Source organism: Opisthocomus hoazin, chromosome 6 (genome assembly GCF_030867145.1).
Source record: "Opisthocomus hoazin isolate bOpiHoa1 chromosome 6, bOpiHoa1.hap1, whole genome shotgun sequence".
NCBI classification, from domain to species: domain Eukaryota; kingdom Metazoa; phylum Chordata; class Aves; order Opisthocomiformes; family Opisthocomidae; genus Opisthocomus; species Opisthocomus hoazin.
The window spans coordinates 79,097,974-79,109,402 of record NC_134419.1 but is presented as its reverse complement, the minus strand read 5'-3'; the positions used below and the strand labels follow the sequence as shown (position 1 = coordinate 79,109,402).

The 11,429-nt window shown below is 43.7% G+C and overlaps 1 protein-coding gene across 2 annotated transcripts in view; it reads left to right on the top strand.

Moving 5' to 3' along the window:
• Positions 1 to 11,063, top strand: part of EBF3 (EBF transcription factor 3) — a 124,403-nt gene extending 113,340 nt beyond the window's left edge. Inside the window, exons 12-16 of one of the 2 annotated variants that reach the window (XM_075423937.1) lie at positions 743 to 808; positions 1,477 to 1,654; positions 2,860 to 3,048; positions 3,572 to 3,661; positions 10,725 to 11,063. In XM_075423937.1, the coding sequence (XP_075280052.1) occupies positions 743 to 808; positions 1,477 to 1,654; positions 2,860 to 3,048; positions 3,572 to 3,661; positions 10,725 to 10,756 (555 nt within the window). In that variant the 3' untranslated portion in view covers positions 10,757 to 11,063. Of the gene's footprint in view, positions 1 to 742; positions 809 to 1,476; positions 1,655 to 2,859; positions 3,049 to 3,463; positions 3,662 to 10,724 lie in introns of both variants that reach the window. The other variant, XM_075423936.1, reaches the window with a different exon arrangement.
• Positions 11,064 to 11,429: the final 366 nt, after the last annotated feature.

Below are 11,429 nucleotides of genomic sequence, written 5' to 3'. Positions count from 1 at the left end.
CATGCCCCCAGGCACAAGTACTCAACACTCTCTGAATGTGAAGTCATTTATGAAGTCCTTTACAACATGCAGTCAAAGAGGTTAATTGAAAAATTTCTTAATGTCATTATGAAAGAACTAGATTAACCCAAGTTAATTCACTTTATTGTTCAAAATAAAGAGGAATAAGCATTGAACTCACTTGCAAATTTGGGGCATGAATTAGGGGTGAGATGTTGTCTTTAAGGACTCTGCCAGTTTAATTAAGATATGGAAAATTACTTATTGTTCTTCACCACTAAAGTGCTAGGAATTAACAGCCAAATGTGATGCCTGTGCCTTTCATATCTCTACCATGTGTTTGTTTGTTTAATACCCATAAGACTACATCATTAAACCTCAAGCACTGATTTCACTAATTCAGCACTAGAGCTACACGCTACAGCAGCAAACACCTTTTCTAGTCAATCATAATTGAACAGCTGGATGTAAAATGCAATCTTATTTTTAGGCTCATATCTAACTTTGACTTCAAACCACAAGCAGTATTTTCCTCCAAAACAAAATACCTTCCTATCTTTGTAATGCACCCACTAAACATAGCAGGAGCACCAGGATAGCGTGTGATATATTTTACCCGCTTTATCGGTTCCTCGTAATTACAGATGCCACCACGAGCTGCCAACGTTATTGCACCTCTCTCTTCTTGGAGCGATGGCCGCAGTTAGTGAAACGTTAACACTGGTTGTTTGTTTCCCTTTAGGAAGTATTACTTAAGAGAGCAGCAGACCTTGTTGAAGCCCTATACGGGATGCCCCATAACAACCAGGTGGGTGACAAGCGCAGTCTTCCTCCGCACGCCTGCGTCCGTACGTCGATCCCGGCCGCTTGCAGAGCTGGCAGAGCATCGGCGCCTGCCTTCTGCAGACAGCCTGGCTTTGCCAGCCACCTTGAGGGCAGTCTGATGTGATGCACTGCTCCGAGGGAAACGCTTCGTCTTCCCCTTCTCTTCTCACGGCTAGTCTGCCTGTCAGAAATGACAATTAAGCATAAGGTGCCAAAAGCATAAGCAATCATTAAGGCAAGAGAATAACCTTGAACTGGGGCCAAAATATACAGTGACTAATGGGAAGTCCTAAAGAAATCTGCTAAACAGAGCGGATAAAACCTACCGCATTTTGCAAACTGCTGTAAGTACATCTACTGCCCTGGATGAGTAAAGTAGATGTGCACTGTTTTCACATGACTTACAGCGCTAAACTGTAATTTTGTGTTAATTTCTTTATTTCTTTATACTTACTGTGTTGACCTGAAATTGCACAGTGCTCCAGTACTTAGGAAGGAAAACAGAAGCTGCAGTTGAAAGAAGCAGCAAAATCCCCACCCTTACTTATAATTTCACATGAATCTCTGGTGTAAATTTGAACGTTCTTGCAACTTGGAATATTGGCGCGAATCAGTTTCCCGGTTATCAGCGCTTATTTTCTGTCCTTCTAGGAAATAATCCTGAAGCGAGCAGCTGACATTGCTGAAGCGCTATACAGCGTGCCGCGCAATCACAACCAGATCCCCACTCTAGCCAACACTCCTGCTCACACTGGCATGATGGGGGTGAACTCCTTCAGCAGCCAGCTCGCCGTTAATGTTTCCGAAACATCACAAGCCAACGACCAAGGTATGTGGGATTTCGAGAGATAATCCTTCACGTTGTGGACTGCGTTTGGCCAGTGCCTGTTAATGCCAGCTGATGTCACCACCCTGTTCTATCTCTTTTTCTCCCCGTAGTCATACATCTGATCGCGTAATGAAATGCCTTCTTTAACTTTCTTGTAATATTTAATTCTCCCTGTTCTTTCGTTTGCTGTTATCACAAAGCATCTCCAGTGGGGGAAAAAAAAAAAAAAATTGGCAAAGTGGAGAAAGCTCTTTGTTATTCACAGTAAATATACAGCTGGTATGTTTATTATAAAATAATTATGTCTAGGTATCTCCACCTGGTTTTGGAATATTTACACAGATAAATCTAATTTGATGTCTGTGATTTTAAAATACTTTGTTTATAGGCACGTGTGACATATATGTTACTAATAAAAGTAATAGTTGATTTAATTTACCTGTTGTAATTGAAAATGCATGTAGCATATTGAATTTAAAATTAATTTTGTTACTAATAAGAGGAGGGAGGCAGGATTATTAGATATGTTCAAACCCATATTTTTTGCTTGCAACGTAATTATTAAATTGATTGCTCAGATAGGAACAAATTGTTGTTTAAAATCCTGATTCTGCTATGTTTCCTCTTCTAAAAGATTGTCTTTTAATGCATTTCCAAGCTAATAAGCCTTATAAAATTCTGTACTCGATCTTCAATTAGTTTTCACCGATGGCTACACCTTATGAAAATATGAGCTTGTCGTTAGTATAAAAATATCAATCATAAAATGAAGACCCCAAAACAGCCTTTCAAAGTAAATCACTGCGACAAAACAGTTTTTCTTGTCAGCTGTGGCATTTGAAGGTCTGGAGAGGCTGAAAGTTCACTCAGTGCGCTGGTACAAAGCGGGACTTGAGCCTGTTGATAATTGCTCCTAAAGACAAACGTGAAGGCACCTGACACAGCTGGATCGAAGAGAGCTTTTGTTGGCTGTCTGTGCTAAGAGGAGAGACAACATAGAGTGCTCGCAGATGATTTAAGTAGGGTTGGCGTGATAAGGTTATCTCAAACTGCAAGAGTTGATAGGGCAGTAAGAGACAACTTAGAGCAAAGCTGTGCAATCAATTAAAACTGTGTAATATATGCTGCATGAGGAAACCCCCCAGCCCTAAGTCTATATTATAAAATAACATTATTTTTTTGGGGTGGGGGGGTTTCTAACACAGTAGGTTACAGTCGCAACACAAGCAGTGTTTCCCCGCGAGGATATGTTCCCAGCAGTACTCCTCAGCAGTCCAATTACAACACAGTCAGCAATAGCATGAATGGATATGGCAATGCCGGCATGCCCAATCTAGGTGTACCAGGTTCCCCTGGATTTCTTAATGGCTCCTCAGCTAACTCTCCTTATGGCAGTAAGTGTCTATTTTTGGTAACACATCATCATATAGATTCATATTTACTACAAAATCAAATACTTGCATTGTTTTGATTTCCTCTATCGTGAGCTACTGGATAAAAGGAGGGGTGACTCTGGAGGCTGGACGTAAAAATGAATATAATAAATTGATCTGTTTGTGCCATAATACAATCTCAGATAGAGAAAAAAAATTGGACTGCGCAATTTGTAACAGAAGTCCAACACAAAAGAGTTTGCCTGTTATCCAGAGAGTGGCCAAGCCAAGGCATTTCATTTTTTTTTTTTATATATATTTTTTTTATATATATATATATATATATATTTTAAGAGGCAAGGCCCTATCACTCTCTTTTTCCGTGTTTGCCGTGAAAACCTCAATCTGAGTCCTGATTATTTTTGCTTTATTGCAGTAGTGCCGTCAAGCCCTACCATGGCAGCCTCTTCGGTCACCCTCCCTTCAAACTGTAGCAGTACACACGGCATTTTCTCATTCTCACCTGCCAATGTCATCTCTGCAGTGAAACAAAAGAGCGCCTTCGCTCCTGTTGTCAGGCCCCAAGCCTCTCCTCCACCATCTTGCACCAGTGCAAATGGAAATGGACTTCAAGGTGAGCTGGATCTCTCTCAATTTTCTGTGCGTTGCTTTTTTTGGTGCATACACTCAAGCCCTGATTGTTTATTCTGGAGAAAGGTACCTCGCTGTGTTTTTAGGTCTCTGGTGCTCTCGTGGTGATGCAAAAGCAGGAGAAGAAATAGGGTGGCATGCATGGTACGCGAAGATTTTAAGCAAATCTTAGTTCACTTTAAATACTTGCGTTAGAGAAAACACTAGTTGTTTTTCTGGCATTTTCCCTTAGGAGTTCGTGCCTTAAATTTTGGTGTACGACTGTATCCCTGAATGCTTCTCGGAGGTTTCACGTGCTCCTTGTGTTTATATATTTTCTGAACGCATTTCTGCGGATGTTTAAAACCAGCCGCATTCCAGCATAACGTGGTGCGATTTCCTCATTTGACATAGGATGCAACAATTATTTTAAAATGCGTCAAACTACTGTAAATAAGGTTAAGCTCTTCAGTGAACAAACCTTCCCTTGGACTAGCTAGCCACTTGTGCAGTGAGCTTGCGTGCTCTGTTGGCCCCGACTCACTCTCTTACTGTGGTGTTAGAGTGGATGCTTCCCTAAATGAATCACTAAATATTTTAATTAAGGCAGGCAGTTTTTAATCTGTGTGGTTCTGTGTGGGTGGTGGAATGAACAATTTATCAATCAGGTGCAGAATTTCCATGGTCACCTTCTGGGAGTGGGCCAAATGGAATTACACTACAGTATACGTCTGGTGGACGAATAAAATACGAACAAAGACGACTTTCTATTTATGGCATATCTTAAAATTTAGAAGATAATATTGTCAGATGCATTAGAATTGTTGAAAAGGTTTGTTTGCCCCGATTCACAAATCACCAGCCTCGTTTCACAGTGCAGTATATTGCAGCACTTCAAATCCCATGGAAATCAGAAAGGGTTGCAGACACTCTTACCCCGGAGGTCATCCCTCCTCTTGACTTTCTTAGTTAAGATTTAGGTAATGTGGCATTATTTATTCTTTCTGTTACCACGATATCCATAATATGATGAGCCAAAGTAATTCCGGACACCTGCGTGTTGTGGCACCTAGTTTATGGCACTCTGGAGACATGTAATCCCACAGAACCGCCTGTGCACCAACAATCCAGGCCATCTGAGACCAGGATCTCAAAATGGATGTCCCCGTGTCTTGTTATTAACTTCTTGGCCCAAAGAAGCATCTGAGAGGTTATTACGCACTCAGTGCAATGAAGGGCTGAGGATCCATCTGCACAAATCTTACTGTAGGCTGGTTGTTAAAGAAAAGGATAATTAGATTAACAATTTCTGTCATTGCATATGTCTTTAGTGGAGGAAGCTTTACTATGTTACAGTAAGAAAATAATGCCAAGTATAAGCAATATTCTTAGAAAAGATTATCCATTCATAAAATAATCCAGTGTCCTACTTCCCTCTTTTTATAACAATACACTAGTATAAAAAGTAAATACTTAAATAACTAAAAAAACCCAAACCGAAATAAAATAAAACGTGGTAACACACAGCTTAGATCTGAACAGCTTTTCTGTAGCTAGTCTGTAGCTGATATTTATATACATATTCTCATTAGCTTGTTGATAGTGCTTTACTATGAAGAATAAAATTATTTAAAATTCGAAACTAAAATTATCTAAATTTCTGTAATTTCAGTGTGTAAAAAAAGGGCTTCCCATCAGATATTCAAGGTTTCAGGTACTTAAAAGACCTGTATTACTGCGAAGTGATGTTTTCAGAGCAGCTGGGTGGGCTAAACGCTTGGTTCCCAGCAGACACCAAGCACCCAGTGTCCCTTGGCACCTCCCCAAGCCCCCAGCAGCCATACATCTTCATCCTCAGGCTTTCAGTGTAAATGCCTAGTAGATGACTTCAGATCAACCAAGGCTGATTTTGTTAAAGAGGTCATGAAGTTAGCTCTTAGGCTGAGGCCCAACCCTGCTCTGGACTAAGGTTCTTCCAAGCCCACACAGACTGGTGAAAGCCTACCAATCCCTTCAACCCCCGATTTTAGGATGCTACGATCCCAGCAGCAGACCTGGTGTCACCGCTCACGGTGTCCAGCATCCCGCTGGTGTTGCTAAAGCTCGAGGTTAGGCATCTCTGAGACCTGCGCTGCTGCCTTGCCAGGCTGTCCCTACCCCACCCAGCACTCGGAACTGCTGAAATCCAAAGGTACCCAGATGTAGGGATCTGCAGAAACTTCAGGCTTTGGTTCAGCGGCCAAACTGAAAACGAATAGAAGCGTTGGAAAGAAAGTAATAAAAACTGTCTTGTTTTCCTCACTTGGCTGAAGCAGATAAACTGCATCATTTTGTGTTGAGCAAAATGACCCAGAGAAATAGCAAGAAGGTCCTTCTAGTCTGGAAATTAGAGCACCGAGTTCCAGGATTGAATTATTTATACAAAGCTGGACGGCGCCATGAGGTGATGATCCGTATTGTGAGAGTTGGGTTACTGTAGGAACAGGCAAAATATGTGGGTTCAAGTCCCCTCGGGCTGAGGAGAAAATCAAACTGCCTCTAACATCTCCTTGGTGAGTTCCTCCATCACCACAGCAGAGAAGCGCCATCTTTTTTTCCAACCAAAGCTATTGAGTTAATTCAGACTGAACTGAAGAAAGGCTTCTGGATGCCAGCGCTTCACCCAGCTGTCCTCACAGCCAGGGCCTCGAGCTGATCTGCAGCCAGCGTCGAGTGGCTAGACAGGGATGAACTGGTCGTTTGGTTTCTTCACGAAACATGAGGAAGAGCCAGCAGTGCAGCAGATACTTATTTACACTCCATTTTACCTGTGCGGTTATTTAGGGGGGTTCTGCCTCCTTCTTCCTATTTTCTTAGCCATTTGTTGACACTGAGCCCTTTTTAAAGTTTAATTATTTGTTGTCTGAACACTGTACAAGCAGCTGGAGAGTTTTCTGATCAGCACTTTTTCTACACTAAATTAAAATATGGATTTCAAGAGCTGTACTCCAACTCAGCTAAAGTTTTTCAGTGATCTTCAAGCACAGAGCCTCCTTAGACAGTGGAATGTGAAGGAGCTGAGTGACAGCTGCGGAGTCCGCACCGTTAGGAATGGTCACAAACATTTAATCAAGCCGAGAGAGAAGTAAGAGCTCGTGGACACTGTTGTACGTAAATCCTGCAGTTTCTGAAGCTGGATAAGGAGGGATGACGTGCGCTTTTAATCACCGGGCAGGATATCCTCTTTCTCGTTGCTTGTTCTGTTACCTTCTCCCCACACGAGCTCTGCTCTGGGATAAAACCCAGCTGGCTAGTTTTGAGGGAAGCTGCCTGACCCCGCTATGGCAAGGCACTGGCAGACCGATATGATGGGGCCAGGCAGCCCAGGTTTTCCTGTGAAGGTTTGTTAGTACCACGCAAAGTCAGGTGAGCTCATGGCCAAACCCGATGTGTAACAGCCCTGCAGGCATGGGTAGTGCTTTACAGGGATTTGGGGGTTAGTTGCACCGATCCTTGCTGGGTAAGCCACGATAGGATTTGTCTGCATGCCAAAAAAATGCTGTTCTTGCTATATCTAAGGTGGTGAGGAAGCAGGAGGAGAACTTTAACGCTCCATCCGGACCTCAGATGGACTGTGTTGTCTCCTAACATAGTATAAAGCAGAGGTAGAGCTGCTCTAACTTCTGGCTTGTGGTAACATCACCCTAAGCATCAGGACCACTTGAGCCCATCACACTCGAAGCAAGATCTTGCTGCTAGTAAGCATGCCCTCAAAAAAGCCACTCTGCGTTTTGGGACTTACTGCCAAAGCGTGAACAGAGAGGTCTACAGCCAGCAAGGGGATTCACTTTTTCCTAAAGTGATCCAAGATCACAGAATCACAGAACCACAGAATCACAGAATCACAGAATCCCAGCATGGTCGGGGTTGGCAAGGACCTCTGTGGGTCACCCAGCCCAACCCCCTGTCCAAGCAGGGTCACCCACAGCAGGCTGTAGAAGACCTTGTCCAGGCGGGGCTGGAATATCTCCAGAGAAGGAGACTCCACAACCTCCCTGGGCAGCCTGTTCCAGGGCTCCGTCACCCTCAGAGGGAAGAAGTTCTTCCTCATGTTCAGACGGAACTTCCTGTGCTTCAGTTTGTGCCCATTGCCCCTTGTCCTGTCACTGGGCACCACTGGAAAGAGTCTGGCCCCATCCTCTGACACCGACTCTTGAGATATTTGTAAGCATTTATTAGGTCCCCTCTCAGCCTTCTCTTCTCCAGGCTGAACAAGCCCAGCTCCCTCAGCCTTTCCTCATGGGAGAGATGCTCCAGTCCCCTCACCATCTTCGTAGCCCTCTGCTAGATAAGGTAAAGAAGAAAAGATAAAGCATAAAAAAGAAGACAAACTGGGGGAGCCTGGGAAGGTCTGTGTGCAGGCAATGCCAGCCAGAGCTAACGTGTAGTCTTACTCCTCACTGCGCTCGCGTTCCACCCCTGCCAGCTGCACATCCATCCTTGGCCAACTGATACCCTAACAAGGGTCGAAGCTCGGAAGCGGCCGCTCGCAGAGGAGATGCCCCTCTCTCTGTCGGCCCGCGGGTACGACTCACTCCTGTGAGGAAGCCTACAAAAAACAGCCTTTGGGCCTCATCCAAAAAGCCACAATCTTGTTAACTCCGTACGGCTGCCTCCTCCTCGCCTATGATCCAAAAGTTCAGTACTTGCACATATTTTTTAAGAGCAGGATGCTAGCGTATGGGTTCCTTAGGACAGAGGTCTTTTTCCTGTTTAAAACAATGGACATTTAGGGTACAAAATAAAATTTTTAGCAAGAAATGCTGCCTTGCTGTAAAGTTGGAAAATTTGGTTTTCAATTGTAATTTACTTTTTATAGATTGTGAAAGATACTGCTCTCTGGTTAAGATTTATGATCGTAATGCAGAGATAAAGGTTCTCTATGTTCTTTTAAAATTGCATCTTGCTTAATTTTCTGGTTTTCCCCTGGATGAAACTATTAAAATTATTATTAAAAAACTAGCCACCTCATTTTTCTTTAAGAAGGCATTTGGTATCAATTTGCACAGCAGGAAATGCAGTGCAGAAATTCACAATTGTCAAATGTCGCTAATAAAATAAATAGTGAAGTGAGTATCTGGAGCACCAACTTTGCACCTCCCCCTCATTGTGCCACTGATGGAATTCAACAAAAACGGCTAAATCACTTACAGAATTCAGACTTTTTTTTCCCCAGAAAAGTGTGCATCAGGCAACCTGAATTTTCAAGTACCAGAAGCCAAAGATGAGATTACAATCAACATGTGATTAAGATGTATGGGGTGTTATTGCCCCATACTGATGTGCTATTTATTAACGTATTTATACACGCAACCTCTGGAAGAAAAATCTGGCCTTTTCTTCTGCCAAGTTGTCCTTTGAAGAAGCCATTGTCTGGCTCAGTCCTGGACTTCTGGGCTTTGCTGGCAGAGCAGGTCTCGAGACCTAGCCATTAGGTCCACATAGAGTGCGATGACAGACCCCTGCTGAACCCAACCCAGCAAAGACAGGAAGACCCTGTAGTTTGGGTTAACCTCCGGTGATTTTGGCTTCTAGGGCAGCTGAGGGTTGTACTGAAGCATAACAGCACGCCAAAATGGGTTCCCGTGTCCCCCAGTTCAGGTGCGTCCTAGGAACCCCATCTCTCTGGGGCTGCCTGATGTGGGGCCAGGCTTCCTGCTGCCTGAAAACTCACAGAAGATTTGGTGGAAATATGGTAGGAAACGAAATGCTTTGGGTGGAAAGGGTCCCTGCCAATATATGTGCTCCAGTGAAGCTCTGTGACTTCAGTCATGTAGAAGACATGCAGTGCTATAAACCATCCAGCACGATATCTTCCATTTTAATTTTTCACGGTGATGTAGCTAGTTCAGGATGCATGATGCTACTCCTCACACTCCCCTGGTCTGCATCACAGAATGGTAGGGGTTGGAAGGGACCTCTGTGGATCATCTAGTCCAACCCCGCTGCCGAAGCAGGGTCACCCAGAGCAGGCTGCACATCTTTGTTGCTAAAATTTCGACATATTTGATGCACCTAGATGGGGGAAAAACGTAGCAGAGTTGGAAAACTTTAACCTGTTTCAAGAGCATCACTTGAGATGGGTTTTAGAGAGATGTACTCCCATCCAAGAGCTTCACAGCAGCTCGTAGGAGCAGAGCTGCTCGGGGCTCCGCGCGCAGCCGTCGGAGCAACGCTGGCCATGCAGCCCGCACCGCTGCTGCTGTAGGAGGGTAGGTGACGTATGAGGTGTGTAAGTAGCCAGCTCTTCCAAAGCATAAAGCTGTAGCAGCGAATCTGAAATAAATTAATATTGTTGAAATTAATGAACTGAGAAATTGAAGTTCACATCACTACACGAACAAATTTATTAATATCTGTTGTACATAAATTAATGAGAAATATCATTATGGCAAAAATTAAACAACATTAAAATTAAAGACTGTCTGAATGACGTTTCTACCAAAGAGTTAAGTAGGGAAAAAGCAGTAGTTGTTGGCACCTCAGTCTTTATCTGTTAAAAAAAAAAGAGGAGATGGCTGGTCAGGGGTACTAATCTGTCATTTTATGGCGCTTGGTCTCCAGAGCTGAGGGCAGGTGTAGGGTACTTGGCTTTGGTCTGAGAGAGGCCTCGACTTGCTTGGCCCTGCTCTTCTCGTAAAGTAGAGTCGTGGAAACGGAGGTTTTCTGCCCAGGTGGCAGGCCTGGGCGTGATGCGGTGGTTGATGGGGTTCCCGCTTGGGGGACATCCCCGAGGAATGCCTGACATGATGGGAAGCGACCGAGTTGTTCCTCAGCTGCCAGCAGCCCCGTGCTGGGAGAGATGCCCCGTGGGTGGGAGCTGGGGTGCTCCACACACAAAACCCCCCCCAGAGCCTCCTCTGGCAACGTGAAGCGCTTGTGCTGGGAACGGTGCGTGTCCGCGGTCCCTCGGTCGGAGGACGCCGGGGCGCGGCGCGGAGGTGACGAGCATCGCGGTGGCTTTGAACCAGACAGGCCTGACGCAAGCGTGCTAATAACGGCTGATTTTTCTTCTCTTTTTCTTTTAGCTATGTCTGGGCTTGTAGTCCCGCCAATGTAAAGTCACTTTTGTTTACCTACCGTAGCACCGAGCTTCAGAGGACGGGCTTAGGGGACAAGTTTAGTATATTAAGACATGCTGATGGAAACAGTATCTTCACACAGAATCAGCAACAAATCGAAATGCTACAGAAAAAAAAAAAGAAAGACTTTGTTTAAAGATTTTATTTAAACTATTAAGAATCTACATACAAACAACCTACTTCTTCATGAACAATTCCATTTTATTGACTGAATTTTTCTCATATTTTCACATTTCTCAGTCCTGAAGAATAAGGAAAAAGCGACGCCTATTTTGTATAAAGTTTCTGATTACGTCTTGGCTATGTCTAGTACTTGCTATGTGTTGGGAGAAACTTTGTGGATGCACCATTTTGGTTATCATGAAACACTGATGAAAAATGCCTCCGAACATTTTTCTGTACTCATAACTAGATTCACAATGGTTGTGTATCTCTATAATGTGAAATATTTTTTTGTGGTGGAAAAAAGGGGGCCAAGGAGGTTATGAGCCATCAAACTGGAAAAAAAAAACAAAACAAAAAAGGATGAATATATGATCAGAAAAACACAAACCGGGGAGCGGGGGCGGGCGCGGGAGGGTTTATCATTGCTTAACTTCATCTTAATGAAATGGAACTTTGTAACTTATTGTAGTTAGAAATTGTAACTTT